This window comes from Balaenoptera borealis (genome assembly GCF_965194805.1).
Source record: "Balaenoptera borealis genome assembly, chromosome: 4".
In the NCBI taxonomy this organism is placed as follows: domain Eukaryota; kingdom Metazoa; phylum Chordata; class Mammalia; order Artiodactyla; family Balaenopteridae; genus Balaenoptera; species Balaenoptera borealis.
In genome coordinates this window covers 82,311,511-82,330,021 of record NC_138861.1, presented here as the reverse complement: position 1 = coordinate 82,330,021, position 18,511 = coordinate 82,311,511, and the positions used below count along the sequence as shown (strand labels likewise).

At 39.6% G+C, this 18,511-nt stretch overlaps 1 protein-coding gene and 1 long non-coding RNA gene across 3 annotated transcripts in view; one reads left to right on the top strand and one right to left on the bottom strand.

Annotated features, from left to right (window-relative positions):
* The window catches only part of KCTD8 (potassium channel tetramerization domain containing 8), a 263,202-nt gene extending 253,166 nt beyond the window's left edge, over window positions 1-10,036 (bottom strand). For both annotated transcript variants that reach the window (XM_082390698.1, XM_082390699.1), the window contains exon 1: window positions 8,986-10,036. In XM_082390698.1, the coding sequence (XP_082246824.1) occupies window positions 8,986-9,934 (949 nt within the window). In that variant the 5' untranslated portion in view covers window positions 9,935-10,036. The remainder of the gene's footprint in view (window positions 1-8,985) is intronic.
* The window catches only part of LOC309628126, a 1,093,693-nt gene that overhangs the window by 1,017,208 nt on the left and 57,974 nt on the right, over window positions 1-18,511 (top strand). The window lies entirely within an intron of this gene.

The window sequence follows — 18,511 nt, the reverse complement described above, 5'->3', positions numbered from 1 at the left end:
AAAGAGTTCACTGGATCCTCACGTTTGCAAACACCTACCAGTACAGCCAGATACTTCCTGAACTTATGTTACACCACGGCAGGCCCTGACCATGCCTGGAGGCAGCAGTCACTACACATTCTAAGATGTTCTGAAAGGCAAGTGGTTGCAGGTAGGCTGCAGCTCAGAGCATCTGCCTGACATCTTTCATACGTTAAAAAAAAAAGGGGGGGCTTCCCTGGTGGCGCAGTGGTTAAGAATCCGCCTGCCAATGCAGGGGACACGGGTTCGAGCCCTGGTCTGGGAAGATCCCACACGCCGCGGAGCAATTGGGCCCGTGAGCCACAACTACTGAGCCTGCGCATCTGGAGCCTGTGTTCCGCAACAAGAGAGGCCGCGATAGTGAGAGGCCCGCGCACCGCGATGAAGAGTGGCCCCCGCTTGCCACAACTAGAGAAAGCCCTCGCACAGAAACGAAGACCCAACACAGCCAAAAATAAATAAAATTTAATTTAATTTAATTTAATTTTTAAAAAAAAAGGTCAGCTAATTTTTGATGGCTTGTACCTTCTACTCTACCAATCATTTAAGTATAAATAAATAAATAATTGTGTGTGTGTGTCTCTGTGTGTATTTTTACCATCCTAACAACTTCATTTATAACATTATTTGAAGCTGTCCCGTGTTTTAGTTAACATTTCAGTTATTTTCATCCTTTATAGGTGCCTGTGCAACAGCTTCTCATGCCATTACTCTGCCTCTTAATACACCAAATAACCCCTCTATAACATAATTCAGTATTACATAAAGCTTACTGTGATCACCTTAAACGCAAGGTCTCTGTCATTCACATTAGCATGTCTTGTCACAAGCTATAGCCTGGTAATTGCTCAATAGGTGCAATTTAAATTGAAGTGAAACTAAATCTCAATTCAGTAACTACGTTGGTAGAACCTGCAACATCGCTGGTTCATTTGTTAATTTATACTTTCATTCAAAAAAGAAATATTTACTGAGTTCTTAATGTGACAGTAGCCACTGAACTGGGGGATGAAAAGACAAAAGTGAGACTTGGTGCCAACTCACAAGGAGAAAGTAGGCCAGTGTGGAAGGTCAATATGAAAAGAGATAATTATATGATCCAGCAATCCCACTTCTGGATATATATCCAAAGGAAATAAAAACAGGATGTCTAAAAGATATCTGTACTCCCATGTTTATTGCAGCATTATCCACAATAGCCAAGATATGGAAACAGCCCAAGTGTCTGTCAGAGAATGAATGACTAAAGATGTGGTGTATATATACAATGGACTAATAGTCAGCCATAATAAAGAAGGAAGAAGATGGATGGACCATGGGGCAGTATGTTGGTGAAAAAAAAGCCAGACAGAGAAAGACAAATGCTGTATGATATCACTTATAAGTGGAATCTTAAAAAAAGCCAAACTCATAGAAACAGAGTAAAATGGTAGTTACCAGGGGGCTGAGGGGGGTGGAGGAAATGAGGAGATGTTGGTCAAAGGGTACAAACTTCCAGTTATCAGATGAATCAGTTCTGGGGATCTAACTCACCGCATTGTGATTATAGCCAAAAATACTGTACTATATACTTGAAAGTTGCTAAGAGAGTACATCTTAAATGTTCCCACCACAAAAAAAGAACTAGTAACTATGTGAGGAGATGGAAGTGTTAGCTAACACTATAGTGGTAATCAAATTGCAATATACACGTGTATCAAATCAACATGTTAACTTACAAAATGTTATATGTCAATTATATCTCAATAAAGCTAGGAAAAAAATAGGATACAACAAGAAAGAAAAAAGAGAGAGATAGTTACATGCTTAGGAAATGCAATGAAGGCCTTATACGTAGCATACTAGGAAGAGACAGGGAAGTGTGGGAGCTAAATGCAGAAGGATTCTACAGCAAGGGGTCACTCAGTTACGACATGACTATGGTACCGGGAGTGCACTAAAAAACCAATGAGTTAAGAAATAAACTTGTAAACAGTATAAACTCAGTATAAAACACTCATATATTTTGCTTTTGAAAGTGCAAAATACAACTAACCTTACAGGATAATTAGGTTTCATGACATGATCCCTCGCAGAAACGAATGATGAGAAGTATACAGATGCTAGGCACAGGACACCTTACATTCAAGTCAGCAGCTGGAGGTTCACCATTACCCTTAGAACTTATAGTTAACTTACCTATGGGAGTGACTTTGAAAACCTGTGAATAAAGTTATTCTCATCTTTAGGTAAGTCCTCGCAAAGCCTTTTAGAATCATCTCCATTAGAGAAGCTGCCAGCTTGTCTTGCAGGATTGTGGCTGCTAAGTGCTGACGATACCCTGAAGTTAATTCAAAAGAGGCTTTAAAAACAATAACTATAATGAAACATAGATTGAAGGGTTACCTAAAGCACTACTTTCCAATTACTTCAAATGTATAGATATACTTCCACAATACTTTAAGCCTTCAAAAACACCAAAAGCCAATAATCCCAATACCCAGGAGATATTTGATACCTTTTTGGACCTAATTATAGCAAGTATATAATTTAAAGGCATTAACCAATATTTAGGGCCAATAAACTATATGTAATTAACAAAATTGATTTCAACCAAAATACCTTCTTCATTTTGTCACCTTCTAAGAACATACATAAAACGTGTTATATTACACAAGGTAAAATGAATTTTCTGCAGAAGACTACCTTAACACTGTTTAAATTTGGTCAGTCTATCAAACCTGTAGATACTACTTGTTCCCCCAAAAGAGTGGTAAACTGAGTCAAATGGTTTATTTTCTTGAATTTAAAAAATATCCATGAATGTGGTAGCCTTAATCATTAAAAGTTAACCCTTTCATCAAGTAAAGACATAAAACGTATACAATTGACTCTTGAACAATGTGGGGGCTAGGGGGTGCCCACCCCTGCTCAGTAGAAAATCTGCTTATAACTTTATAGTTGGTCCTTGTATTGGAGGTTCTGCATCCTCAGATTCAACCAACCTCAATACGTATTATTCGAAAAAAAATCTGCTTATAGATAGACCCTCGCAGTTGTTCAAGGGTCAACTGCATTTACTGTATTCTTAAGGAAATTTAAAATAGATTAAGAAAAATTGGGTTCATTCATATACAGCTCACACTACCCATTTTTGCTTAGAGAGCTAAGTTCTACGTACTCGTAGACATTGAAATATATTTGCAAAATTGATTGCATGAAACAGGCATTACTTTTAAATATTTAAGAGTAAGGGCTTCGCAGTAAGGCAGAACTATTCTAGTTCCAGCTCAGCCGCATACCAGCTCTATGACCTAAGGATGTTAACTTAACTTCTCCAAATCATAGTTTCCTAACTGAAGTATTAGGGAACTAATGCCAAGCTGATGGAATGTTAAAAAAGTAAAAGTAATGGCTATAAAACATTTATCACAAAACTAGGTACATAGTAAATGTTCTTTTTATTACACATACTGTACTTTGAAAAAATCAACTCTTTTCTAAGCTTACAGGGAAAATATTCAACACCAATATTTATTTATAATACTGTCTGTGGCAAAGGACATGTATTATACTTTTATCTAAGATGTCAATAAAAAATTCAATGTCTTGTGGGAAATGTCACTAAATGTATAACTGCATTAAATGTATAAAGCCAAAGTAAAGATGGCATATAAACCATCTACATAGTATCACCATAACTTTCAAAAAGTATGTCTGTCAGCTTCATAGGATTAGAACAAAGACTGGAAGGAAATGAGTCAAGATTTTATTAGCAGTTACTGGTGGCAATTTTTTTTAATTTTACTTCTCTTTTATAAAATTCCTAAAACTGCACATATTACTTCCATTATCAAAAAAGGGCTGCATTTGAATAAGCTGACAATCATTTTCACATTTTAAACTAATTGACCCAATAACTTATAACAATAGGTAATAATTGTTGCTAATTTCATACATATTATTTCTCTTTTTCCAAAGAGATTTTTTTTTCTTTTTAACTAAGGCACACAAACACACTCATTGTGAGTTCTTCTACTCTAAGCTACAAAAGAGAAAGAACTTGCCAAATAAGGCTTGTAGTGCCATTGTCTTTTTGCTTTATTATATGCTTGAGGATTGACCCACACAAAGCTGTAGAAAGGGTGGCAGAGAAAACTAAAGCCATAACACTATTTTAAAAGATCAAATTTAGAAACAGTACTATGCCAGACATAAAAGTTTAACGCCCTTAAACAGTAACCAATGCCATGGCATGGCTTCCAAACATTTTGCACTCCAAGGTTTTTGTCATTTTCTGTCTGCTTTATTACTGCAAATATTGTATTTGCATGAAATAAGAATCTTGGTGTTTTACAAAGTTATCTGTTCCGCGTCGATTCAAAAGTCGTTCAACCATGTGGCTGCAGAAGAAATTTTTCCATGATAATTATAAAAATAACTAGTAAGTCTCCAAGAAGAAAAGAACCAATTTTTAAAAAAAAATAAGAAGGAACAAAGTTATTTTCCATAAAACAGTGTTCGGTGATAAAAGTAGAAGTATTTTTGGACTAGAAAATAATATATAATTTTAAAGGTATGCATCTAAATAGAATGACTTTTTAAAGACGTTTCTTAGAAAGCTTTTAATGCAACAGGCCTGCTAACACAGGATTGAATAGCTGTTGGAATATTTTCAACTCAACTAGCTTTCTTCAACCCAACACAGTGAAATAAATCAGAATATATTTGAAAGAGTGTATATAAAACTCCATTAAGACAGATTAGAATTCACAGTCCAGTTCAGTAATAGCATTAGGTCCTATATCTGGCACTCTCATACATCACAACAAAAAAGGCTGTACCAAATTTAAGGAATATCAAATGCACCTAGACAAATGTATACTTTCACACCACATATTATTCAACCAACACAGAATGCAAAACTCAAAGCACTATAAGAGAAGAGCAGTGAATCAGTACTACCTTTCTGTAAACACACTGTTTGTGAGAAATAAAGGGTATATATGATGCTCATTTTAATTATGGGTAGTCTACATATCACATTCCAAGCAGATAGCTATTGTCTATGTAATACGATGCCAACACAAAATGCCTTTTTTCGTCTCTGAGATATTGCTAAAAAGAGCCACAATTACACTTAACAGACACCCCCCAAAAACCAGAAAACACAATAAATCACTGTTTTCCTTCAAGAAAGGACAATCCATCTTCAGTACTAGTAGAGTAATATGGAATTTAATAGTACTAGTATATGTTGCAGAGTCTAAAGTCTTGATAAAATTATGAGTTATGACTGATAATAGATCAAAGTGTCCATGTAGCCAAATGAAGCTGATATTAAATCTTTAATAGCCTGTATATAACCTTGAGTATTAGAACCCAATGATGTGGATACAAGTACTTAAGAAGATATGAATCTAGCTCAGTGTCTGTGAGAAAATATTGCCAAAGTTTCAACTCCTAATGGAGAGTATTAAAACACTTCTTGGCCCTGAATCAGAAAAGGGTTCTGTTGGAGTTGATCCAAAAGAACTAACTGGAGTGTGATTGGCAAACCTAGGGGACTCGAACTTGGCCTGAAAAATCCAAGTTCCAGGGAAGAATTTGGTTATTAAATTGGCAGTTTCAAACTTCTGAAAGTTTATTATGCTACCATTTAATTGCAAAATAATTTTCTAATTAACTTTACAACTAAATCAACTATACTTACTAAAAACAAAATTTAAATTTAATACTGACAACAAAAAGTCTTTACTATAATTGTTAACAGCTAACATTTTTTAAGCTTTTATTATAGGTCAAGCACTGGTCTAAGCACTTTACATGTATTCTCAAATTCTATAAAATTTGTACTATAATAATCTCCATTGCACAGGTGAGGAAACTAAAATAATTTAGTCAAGATCACGCATTTGGCAAATAGCAGTGTCTGGGATTACTGAACCATTTGCCACTCTCCTCCCATCTCTACAGAAACTCAGGGGTGAAGCTGGGTGCAGAGGTGAGGGAGTGAAGAGCTGAAATTGATGCTCTAGTGTATAAACCAATTCTACAATTTTCAGAGCGGCTTCAAACTACTAAGTTCACCTTTTAAAGGTGTTAAAATGACTGATACATGTTATACATTAAAAAAAATGTTTTGAAAGAACTGTGTCAAAGGAGAAATAAAAGATAATAAGGCCCACTTTGCATCTGAAATGGTGGACAAACAAGTTCATCTAATGATTTTGTTTTTATGAATAACACTGGTAGTCTTTTAAAAATAGAGACTGCTAAACAAGATAACTACATTCTGAATAGTTAACATTATTACCTTCACTAAATAGGATGGAAATACAATGAATTTTCATTCACCAATGTTAAATGGAATCCCATACAAAATAATTTGTGAAAATGTGCTGCAAGCTATGCAAAACATTAAGTAGATGTATATATAACAGTGTTCGAGATAAATCTTATATCACAAATAAAAAATGGCAACCATATTTGGTTGGTCAACTGGAATACCACTTCAAAAGAACCATATTTAATCTGGAATTTTGTATTTTCCCCCACAGGATAATCAATGAAAAAGGCTTTGAGTTGTTTCCTTAGATTTCTGGGACTTTTATCAATGAATCTCAGAACTCATTTGTTATGTGAATACTCTGCAAGTCATTATTCATAATATATATATTTTATTTTCCTTCACTTCTTCTAGCTCCAGAAGTGAAATATCCTGAATTCTAAGCATCTCTCAAATCATCTTATGACTTAAATTGGCTGAGTTTCCAACTTCAATACACTATTTTATGAGCATTTTTCATAATTTAAAGACAACCTGTATTATTTCTTCATAATCAAAGTAACGGACATTTTCAAGTCCGCAAGTTTCTAGGGGAAAAAGAAAGACCAGAACTGCGAAACATTCCAAAATTCAAGAACCTTAACTGCAGAACACTTATGCTTACATCTTCTCTAACAAAAATCACTAACCACTAAAAATCACTAAAAAAAGTCAAAAGTTCATTTCCTCTCATCTTCTGAAATGCTTGGAAACATATCTATGTTGAAATGACATAAATGTTTAAGATGTGAAGTTGTCAATAAACGTCCCTTCCTTTGGGTGGCTTTTCTGACTATTGATCTTTTTACTGTGTAACAAATAATACTTTCATATAATTAAGAATAAAAAATCTTATTAGATTTTTTATTGAAATATAATTGATTTATATTATTGTGTTAGTTTCAGGTGCACAGAAAAGTGATTCAGTTATATATATATTTTTCAGATTATTTTCCATTACAGGTTATTACAAGATATTGAATATAGTTGCCTGTGCTGTACAGTAAATCATTTTTGCTTATCTATTTTATATATAGTAGTTTGTATCTGTTAATCCCAAACTCCTAATTTATTCCTCCCCCCTTTCCCCTTTGGTAACTGTAACCTTTTTTTCTATGTCTGTGAGTCTGTTTCTGTTTTGTATATAGATTAATTTGTATTATTTTTTAGATTCCACATATAAGTGATATAATATTTTTCTTTCTCTAAGAAAATTAGATTTTTATCTACCACTTCAATGGACACTTTCTTTGCTTTTCTGTTGAAATGGTTTTCTTAGGAAAACCAGCACTATTAAAAAAGACAATCTAACACTAAGTGTGCTGTGTTTTGTCACCCTTACCTCCAAGGTTACTAGAATACACAAACAATGAGCAACTTCCAATCAATCTCATGCCTGTGCAAAGAGAGGTCCTTTCCACTTTCCCAGTCAAAATAAAGTGCAAAAAATTGCCTGGATCCCAAACAGTTAGTGAATTACTTAATAAATAAATACAATTAAAGCTGGACTTATACACAGGCTGTCAATGCTACTCTCCCTAACACTACAGGCAAGGTTTCAATTTTCTTGTGTCTTGAGAAAGAAAAAACATTTGCCAAATGATGTTCCTACCCCCATCCCAGATGGCTTTCCATTTGTCCACATAGCTCTCTAGTTGCGGCCCTCCTCATTTTATAAACGTCACTGAGAACTGTCCCTGCCCCGGTTCCCCATCCCCCAAGCCCCAGTGCTAGTCGGTGGAGTTCTTGAACATGACCCACAGAACCCCCCCCCCACCGCCCCCGCCGAAGTGCGCTACAAAAAGCATTGCGCCAGATGCTTTCCAATCCTCTCCCTCGTTCTCTCAGTTCAGAAAATCACTGCATTTATTCCCCCTGGGAAAGTGGATTCAATCCCTCATTCGCACTGAAGGCGCCCAGAAAGGGAACACAATCACACACACGCGCGCGCACCCACAGGCGCGTATACACCACTTCCCTTCCTCATGTCCAACTCTGACAGCACTCAGACCACCAAAGCCCGTTCCCTCCACCCTTCTCTGTCCAAAACCCCTAACAGTTACAGAAGACAGCTGGCGCGAGAGAAATCTGAGGTTTCTATGGGTCAATGGAAACCTCTTTCCCCCCGGGCCCTTGAGGGGCTTTGGAGGCACAATCGCCACTTCTCTTGTTGCCCCTTTCCGAAACCACCCATAATTGAATGAATGCTCCAGCGCCGACCCGCACCAACCGGAGGTAAACCCGGCGTGAGCCGCGGTACCTTGATGCCAACCCGCCCCCTGGAGGGACACGACTGGGACCCACATAAGTTGACCCCCGGGAGTCCCACGGAGACAGAGGGAAGGAAGGGGACCTACGCGCCCAGCCTTGTGCCCCTGTCTTTTCCCGGCCCTCGGTAGTAGAAAGGAGTCCAGAGGCTCCAAGAGCTGGGCGGGGCGAGAGGGCAAGATGAATAAAGTTAAGAAAGAGGACTGCTTGGCAATTGCGTGCTCCTGAGCTGCTGAAAGAGGAGCCAAAAGGGAGATCGCAAGGCACGAAACCATAAATCGTGTCTGCCGCGATAGGGGAGGCACACAACGACACCGGACGCGCTGGAACCCGCCGCGGGTCGGCGAGGGGGCGGGGAGAACTGGGAAATTCGGAGAGCGCGAACTTACGGAAGAAGATGTACTCCGTGTAGCTGCTCCAGATCTTGTCTTCGCGGTACTGGTTGACGAAGGCGGCGGTGCCCGAGGAGTTACACGCCACCATGTGGAAGCCGGCCTCAGACAGGCGATCGAACGCCTGCTCCAAGTAGGTGAACTTGAGGTAGAAGCGGGACGTGTACTTCTCGGGCGGCCGGTCGGGGTCGCGGCTCTCGTTGAGCGTGTCACCGAAGACCTCCTTGGCCAGCGCGATGCGTCCGCACACCATGATGCGCGCCACGCGCCGGAACTTGGCGTCCGCCTGGTTGTCACGCACCGTGGTGTAGGAGCCTCGGTAGCCGAGCGTGAGGAAGCCTGAGCGCTTGTCCGGTGCGCCGCCAGCCCCGTGCGCTCCGGGACCCGAGGGCGCTGCGGCCGCCGCCCCGCGCAGCAGCGCCTCGCTGCTGCCCTGCGAGGCGTTGTCCTCCAGGTCGCTCTGGCAGCCCTCGTCGTTGAGCGAGTTCTGCTTGGTGACCTTGGGCGACAGCAGCTTGACCAGGTCGGTGAGCTGGAAGTACTCGGCCTCGCGCAGGAGGCGCTCCTTCTCGGGGAAGTGCTCCGGCAGCGCGAGCTGCTTGTCCCGCAGATAATCGAGCACGTACCTGAAGAGGAAGCCGTCCCGGTCGATGAAGAAGCGCGCCCGGCTGTCCCTGGGCAGCTCGCCCCGGCGTCGGGCGCCGCCCCGGGGGCTAGAGGGCGAGAACATACTGGCCAGAGTGCTGTCCGGGACGCTGAGCAGCGTCGAGTGCTTGGTCACATAGACCTGGCCCCCTACGTTCAGCTCTACCACCTCGGGGAAGGGCGAGGGCACGCAGGGCCCCGGGGCGGCGGCTGCCGACGCGCCGGGCGAGCTGGACGAGGAGACCATCTCGCTAATGGGCAGGATGGTGCCGCCGCCGCTGCCCGTGTCCTTCAAAGCCATGGTCCGCCCCGCCGCTGGGCAAGTGACCCTGGAGAGCCGCACTTTCTCCTTCCCGAAACCCGCGCCCTGCACCCCCGGTGGCGTGCCGCTGATGCGCCCTCGGGCCGGGGGGCACGTTTCTCCGGCCGAGGAGGCCCGGTTCAGGGCTCGGGGCAGCGGCGGCGGCGGCGGCGCCCGGGCTCCATCGAGGGAGCGATGTGCAGGAGAGGAGCTCTGCGGGCGCCGCGGCGGCGGCGGGGCGAGGAGGAGCGGCTGCTCCTTTGGGGGCGACGGCGGGGAAGTGTGAGAGACTTGCGGGAGGCTCTTAAGCTGCCGCTCGGCTCTCGGCGGGGAGGGCGGGAGGAGGGGCCGGAGCAAAGAAAACTCGCCGCCCCAGCAGCTTGCGAGCGCGCCGCGAGCCTCGAGCGCGGACGGTGGCGCAAACTACTCCTTGCAGCCGGGGAGGCGGCGCTGACGTCAAGCCCGGGACTGGGACCCGAGCTACAGCTGTCATTTAAAGAGATAGGTGCCAGCCTCCGGCTGCGGGGCTCCGACGCTAGGGGGAAGGACCGAGGGCCGAGCCTGGAGGTGATGCTACTGACAGCGAGCGGGGAGATGGGAAGAAGAGGGCAGGGAACCGAAATCAAACGGGAAAAAGGACAGCATCTCTCCTTCATCCATTTCATTGCCCCCTTCCGTCCGTCCGTCCCTCCCTTCCTCCCTTGCCCTTGTTCGCCCAGTAAAACTTTTTTTTTTTTTTAATCTTGCATTAAGGTGGGAAGTGGGGTAGGGGGTTGGGTTATAACAAAAATGCTAGGGTGCCAATCTGAAATTACTACAAATGTTGGCGTGAGGACTTTAAGTGCCAAAAAAACTACGTGGGGGGGTGAATCTCTTGTAGTGGTTTTAGCATAGTTTTTGAAGTGAAGGGCGAAATGCCGGAACCTCAGTTGCATTCAGATGTCGTGATTGCATATTTAACTGCATGTGCTACCAATAGTTGAAGAATTTTTAAAACTGAAACCTGTTTTTCAGTTCACAAAAGTAATAAAGGATTGTGGTAACCTGACGGTTCTCTCCTTTCATCCCTTCAGTATTTGATTCATAGTAGATGCTTAATAAATATTGTTGGAGGGAGGGACAAAGCCAGGGAGGGAACTTACTCTATTTGCTCCTAGTTTCCGATCCTGCTCTATCCTCTGATTAATCTCTTCACTTCCCTTTCAGCTTTCAGGGCAAGAGAAATGGCTTATGTTTTATTAGTAATCTAACCGTAAGAGTCAGGTCACAAATGAAAATTATATGAATTTAAGCTCACTTTAATTTCCATTTGTACACAGCACAGGTACAGGCTGTAAGATCAGCATTATTTGTGATAGTGAGGAGAGAGTTGCAAATGAGGAATCTCCCTTCTTGTGGCTATTCATCCTGGGACATCCTTTTGTGTTCAGAAACATAAAGAATCATTGATTTATAAAGTACAAAGGTGAAAAGACTACACTGCTATACAAGTAGTTTGCTTCAAAAATTATAGTATTATAGATGAACCTTATCCATTAACAAATAAAATAATGTACAGATTTTCACATCTTTTTAAAAATTCTAAATGCCTACTTAGGATTCCTTCTCTTTGAATCTACCACACATACACATACACACACACACACACACACACACACACACACACACACACACAAAAGTACTGGATTTGAGATAACAGTTGTAACCTCTAATTTTTATAAATAATTAATAAATTGTTACTTGGAGTATTAAAAACTATATTTAATTCATTGATCCTTATAAGCCACATCCCCAGAAAATGTTATATCAGTTTTGAAGTTAGATTACCTGAGACTGAAAATGAACTAATGAAAGAATACAATATATTTACCAAAGTTCTAAGACTTAAAACCTGGTGTGCATTATGCATCTTCATGCAATCCTCATATTCAAGCCTATTGCCTCCCCGCAAATTTATAAACTGATTAAGAAGTAGAATTGATTTTAGCCTTCTTCACTTAAAAGCTACCATCAGAAAGCATCTGAAATGTAAAATAATAGTTTCTGAAAAATGAATTAATAGATTTATAATCTCTATAGATTAATAAATAATAAAGCCTTGAACCACTACTAATGAAGCCCGTTTATCATGAGGTAAGTGTCCCTAATGATAAGTATGTTATAGACCATAGAATCATAATGAAGTGGATGTATAATGCATATGCATAAGTGTATATGAATATAAGGTCTCCAGTGTTATCAGGTTGAAATCCATTTTATTCTTTTTAATTACATAAAGTATGCTCATGAGACAAAATGGTCTAAAGCGTGTACTCTAAACGAATCATCTTAGAAATTCTTAGTGAATTTCTCTGTGTGATGTATTGCTTTTTAAAATAATTCTTTCAACAGTGATTGAATATTTTTCCTTAATCCCTTCCATCCCCATACTCCTCTTACTCTCACTTCCTCCCCCCACTATACTCTCCAACCAAACTCCAAACTAAAATTGCAGGTCCAGAATGTCTTTACCTGTTGTTCTCTTGGCTAGGAATGCCTTTCCTTTTCCACCAGTCCCCTAATCCTTTCTCCTTGCTTACTGTTTCCCTGATGTTTCAGCTTAAATAGTACTTCCTCTGGAAATCTTTCAGATTTTTACCAGTCCAGGTGTTTCCACAGCACCCTATGCTTACACAAGGGCAGGGTTTGTCGCACTAGTATGTCATTGTTTCCCATCAGATTGTAAGTATGGCGTACAACCATATGCACTATTCTATCCCCAGCATCGTGCCTAGCCCTTAAAAGATAGTCAATTTCTATTTCTTGAATCTTTACTGCATAGAAATGTGTTCAAATCACAAATGGATGACAAAGCATCAACTAACTGCTAGACACTGGGCTAAGCAATGATATTGCAGAGATGAATAAGACTCAGTCCTTCACAATTAAAATCAGGAAAAGTGAGAACAGAATCTGATTAAAACGAAATCAGATCTAAAGGAGAAGGGAAAGCAAGAAAGAGATAGACACTATTGGAGCAATCATTTTGGTGAACTGAGGAATTAACGCCAAATACTATAATTAGAACCATCTTGTTCTAAGCCACAGACACCATTAATGTTCCCTAGGCCAATGTGATCACAAAGGTGGGTCCTTAAGCTCTTCTGTTGCTGTGCAAAGACAAGACATCAAACTTCTCTGCCTACAAACTACACTAGGTCACTTCACATTCCCAGAAGTTTTAAATAATACAGTCAAAACTGTGTCTCTAAGGGCACAGCAAACTAACCAAAAAGGATAAAGTCCAAGTTGTAATAAATAATTTGTAATTTAAAATAACAAATTAAATATTTCTTCACTAGTCTGAGAGTTACTTAAAGGCAGGAGCTATATCCTCTTTGACAGGGGAGGAAGAGCACAGAAGGTAACAGTGAGATTTAAAGTCAGGTAGAACTGGCTTAAAAAAAATCTACCTTTGTCTCTTCCTGGCTTTGTGATTTGAGCAAGTGACTTAACTGCCCTAAACCTTAGTGTCCTCATGGGTATAGTGGAAATAATAAAGACCAGAGACTTCTTACTGCGATCATGCGTCCAGTAACATGGCCATTCCAGTTTGATGGAGTTCACTGTATTTACTGTCTGTTTCACACCGTTGTTCTGAGGACTGAGAGCAGAGCCACACCCTAACTAGAAAGATCTGGGATTCCAAAGCAGATAACTGGTTACAGTAGCTCTACCTACCTTTCTTCCAATCGTCTCACCCCTAGGGTAACATGCAGTAGCACGGCCCCTCCATCATGAACATTCCCACACTACCCCCGGCATGTCCTTCCCTGTCTGCAGCCATGGTTGTTCCTCTCTTGTTGCACTTTATCATCCTAGACATTGATATAATTCCATTGATTTAATTTACCTAGGTCCTGTTCTTTTCTTTCGTTTTTTAACTTTATTCCGTCTTTTTACTGTGGTCTAATTATCCCTTTTAGCTTGTTCGTGTACAAGGCCAGCTGCACTTCTAATTTTCAGGAACCCACCTGGTATCTGTTTATCTTGTTCAAGGCAATTGAAAGTTTTACACCCACCCCCCCCCAAAAAAAAAAAATCTTCAAGTATTTGTAATTCTAAGCGAAAAGCCTGAGATTCTTTCCTGTAGAGAAAGAGCCTGGCAGTTTTTAGAGCCGTGATGCCCTATAAAAATATGTGAACCACATTTCTAATTTTAAATGTTCTAATAACCACATTAAAAAAGTGAAAAATGAAATAGGTGAACTTATTTTAATAACATCATTTAGTTAGACCAATGTATCCAAAATATTATCATTTCCATATGTAATCAATACAAAAATGTATTAATGACATAATTTATATTTTTTTCCATCCTGGGTCTTCAAACTATGGCATGTATTTTACACTTATAGCACATCTCATTTTGAACTGTCCATATTTCATCTGCACAATACCCACACATGGCTAGTGGTTACTCAAGTGTTGAATTCCAGACTCGTCTCATTACAGGTCCTGTAATAAAATCTTTAAAAAGACATGGTATCTTACCTAATCCTCAAAACAAGTAGGTATATTAGTCGCAAATGCTCTAGAGCTGTGGTGAAAATCTCTAAAAAAGAAGAAAGAAAATAATATATACTCTATCAGTGGAAGAATTTTGGTTTCCCTTTCACACCCATCACACTCCCATAAAGGTAAAATATGGGCAAGTTTTGCTACACACATCAATATTGTGAAAAGCAGGCCAACCCAAGGGCTGCCGGCTTCTTGCAAGGTAAGAGGTATAAGCATTGCTGCCAGAACAGGGTCAACATGGGTAGGTATAAGACAATATAAGATGAGAAGGACCATCTTCAAATTCAACAATTGCTGGGGGAACTTAGAAAGCAGAGCATAAAAACTAGCTCACCCCAAAAATCTCACCTATCAGTTTTGAGAATTTCAATGATGCTGTGAAACAAAAAAACTTTGCAAATGAAGTATTTAGGAAACTCAGAATATCAGTGTTTGATGCCTTTGTTATATAGCATATTCCAGCAATTTAGGTACCTTACTGTAAATTCATATGAGTTCTTGGTCTATATTATAAATTATAGGAGCACCACTAAAGGTTAAGGTGACAGTTGATAAAACTCTATTAAATTAATACCCAAAGAAATTAATGAAATTTTGTATAGATCATGATTCAGTATACCTAAGCACTTAATATAATGCCTGTTAAATAAAAAGTGCTCAGTAGATATTTATGAATAAAATAATTTGTCAGCCATTTTCATATTAACTTACATCATGTAAAGGTCATGTTTTTGGCTGTGGCTATGCAATTTAATATATAGTATGTGTGTGGGAATGTATGTGTTGGGAGTAGTTTAGCAACAGATGGCCTTGTATTTCATCTTGCCCAGTTGGCTGCCTCCTTGAAACACTGATTAGCTCCTCAGACCTTGGAGGGAAAAGGCAACATGGCCTTAGGACATTCTGGATAAAAATTTTAGGCTGGGCATTGGGGATAATATCCTGATCCAGGATGGAATCTGAGCCTCTTCAGATGACATAAACCAGGAGCCTAAAACTGGTTATGCATATATATTATATGCGTAATATAAGTTTTATCAATTCTGTGCTGCAATTAAAAAAAAAGTTTCACTGATTAGAAGAAGACTGTGAAACATATGACAGGGTAATGTTAACTTCTGTTGTCAGATTTTCCCTTGGAAATGCCCCCAAATTACAAACTTTCCTTAAATTATTATTTTAACCAATGACTGGCTATTAACTGATGAGTTTGACTCCATTACTAAAAAAACTAATCATAACAGGAATTCAAGTATTTCCTACACTTTTAAAGTTTTTGTCCTACCTCCTAGGTTTGTCAAGAGGATTATTTAAATAATGACTGTAAGGCATTTGATGCTCCTCAAAGAAAGTTACTATTGAAGCAAAATAGTGTTATTGTAAATTCTTTACCTCTCCTGTGATGCTTTTCTGCAGTGGGGACACAGGCTGAGTTGCATTTGTGAACTTAATCCTTCATTCTAAGGTTCCCAGTTAGTAAAATGCTTGATAACTATCTTAAATCTAAAAAGAAGCAATTAAAATTTTAAAATAAATGCCCCCAGGTAATCTACTATTAAAAATTATGAATGCAGTGTGGATGGGAATGCTGGTAGTTTGATATACTACAATATAGTATATATTTTCTAGAAAATTGCTTCTCTCCTCACTGGGATTTTTTAAAAGGATGACTGGAAGATATGTCAAATGATTAAAGTCCTTGGCAGGGGCTAAGTGCCTGAGCCTGGGACAGTATCTTCACCAAACTGATAGATGAGGCTGAACCACATGAAATAGCCAATTTTGTAGAAACTGTCAAAAATCGGCAATTTAATATGGTTCAATTTAATAGTTTTCAGGAACAAGGACAATGAATCTAGCACCATGTCACTCAATGCTTAAATATTTAGAAATGTGTAATTCATAACTTGAGTTTTAAACATGCATATTTAAGTGTGCTAGATCTTTATAATTTTTCAGAAAAAAAGTTCTGTCTACCACTTTACTCTTGGTTCCCTCAGCACTTAAATATAGCTAGTACAAAAGACAGTTTGTTTATATTTGGCTTGAATGTATTCTGAATTATCCTTCATGTGTGTCTGTTTAGCATCTCTACCGAGATAACAGACTCTTTGCAAACAGGGTCTATTCTCCAGTTGTTTCATTTCCAGTTCAGTGTTCTGCATACTGGATGATTAAAATGATGATGGTGAGTTATTTGTCTACAGCATGACTAATTAACAGTGAGACTATCCACAGATATTTGTGGTACTGTTTTATTTTTCTGTGTACTGCTAAACAGGAAAATATTGATATTTGTATATCTCCAGACTCTACTTTAAGAAGTACATCAGTCAAATTAGACTTTAAAAATACAATTAAAGCACAATGCTTCAATTTAGGAGAACATTCTAATATAAGGTGTAAATTGAACTAATGAACACCTATTATAGTACACTATGTTATTCAGTAAAGAGCTTTCTAAAAATCTAGCTTTAAAGTACATTAAGTGTTATAACTTTTCATGCCAGTGAATGTTAGGGTGTATTGTGTTTCCCCTCTCTCATAACTGAAGAGGACCAGACGTCTGAACAAGAGCCAGATAGAATTGAATTTTAATCCCAGTTAATTGAATTTTAATCCCAGCCCTACCAATGACAGAGATTTACTAAGTGACCCAGAGCAAGTATCTTTCCTGTTCACTTTCCTAGATGGTCAGATATACACATCCTGATATATTTGGGGAAACTTTCTGATGATCTATTGCTGCACAAAACCACCCCAAAACTTAGTGGCATAAACAATAATCACTTTATACCTATCTTTGTGATTCTGGACTCAGCTGGGTGGTTCTTGCTCAGGCCTCTACAGGTTGCAGTCAGACAAGTGGCTGGGACTGGAATCACCCAGTGCCTGAGCTCTGAAGGCTCAACCATCCAAGGGCTGGAATAGGCGGGGCTTTTTGTTCTCTCTCTTTCTCTCTCTCTCTGTTTCTTTCTGTGTGTTCTGTGCATATAGTCTCTTCATCATGGTGGCTCAGGGCTCCAAAGTTGCACAACCCAAGAAGAGGGCGCCAAGCAGAAGCTGTATCATGTTTTATAACCTAACCTAAGAAGTCACAAAGTCTCACTTCTATCATATTTTATTCAGCAAGGCAGCCACAAAGGCCTTTCCAGTTTTAAGGGGAGAAAATATGGACTCTACTGCTTGAAGGGAGAGTGAAAACATTCTGGAAGAGCATGTGGGACCAAAAATATCATGGCCATTTCTGCAAAGCAAAATCTGCCACAAAGCTCTAAAAACCACGTATCATTATACCCTTTATGTTACTTATATAGAGAAAGCTCTGTAAATAGAGCCCTAGCATTTCACTGTAGCACACATTTTATAGACTTTGCATACCTAATTGTGATGTATGGGGACCCACAAACACGAAGAGACATACACAAACGCCCAAGCAGCCAACTCAGTAGTATGATTGTCTGAAATCTGAAGCCAATATTTAAAAAGCATGAAAGGTCAGCCAGGCGTTTCCTTCACTTTTAATAAGAATCTCCATTTTTTTCATTTTGGTCATTTATTCTGCTCTAATAAATTCCTTCAGGCAATTTGCCTTTGCTCTAATTAATCCAGAACCACCCCCCCCCCCGCCTCTTTCTTTTAACATCCTTTACAACATCTGCAAGTCTTCATGCTCCCTCAGTGGATCATCTCTTTTCATCTTTTAGATGCTGACCTAGTCAACACGAATACATCTGTGAACACTTAAAAATTTACTTCTTACCCAGTTTTTCAACAATTCTCTCTACTCTGATCATTATACAATGGATACAGCTCCACAGTCTAAATTTCAGTCTCTGTGCTCCAAAGTTTACTCTGCTCCCTACAAAAGTACTGGCTCTTTGTCTGGCTACGCTCACTTTGCTCATTTTTTCTATCACGCATGTTACTCTCACTTTATTCCATACTAATCATGTTATTTATTTACTCAAAGATTAGAAAGGCAGTAAATATAATATGACTTGGTACATGGCCATC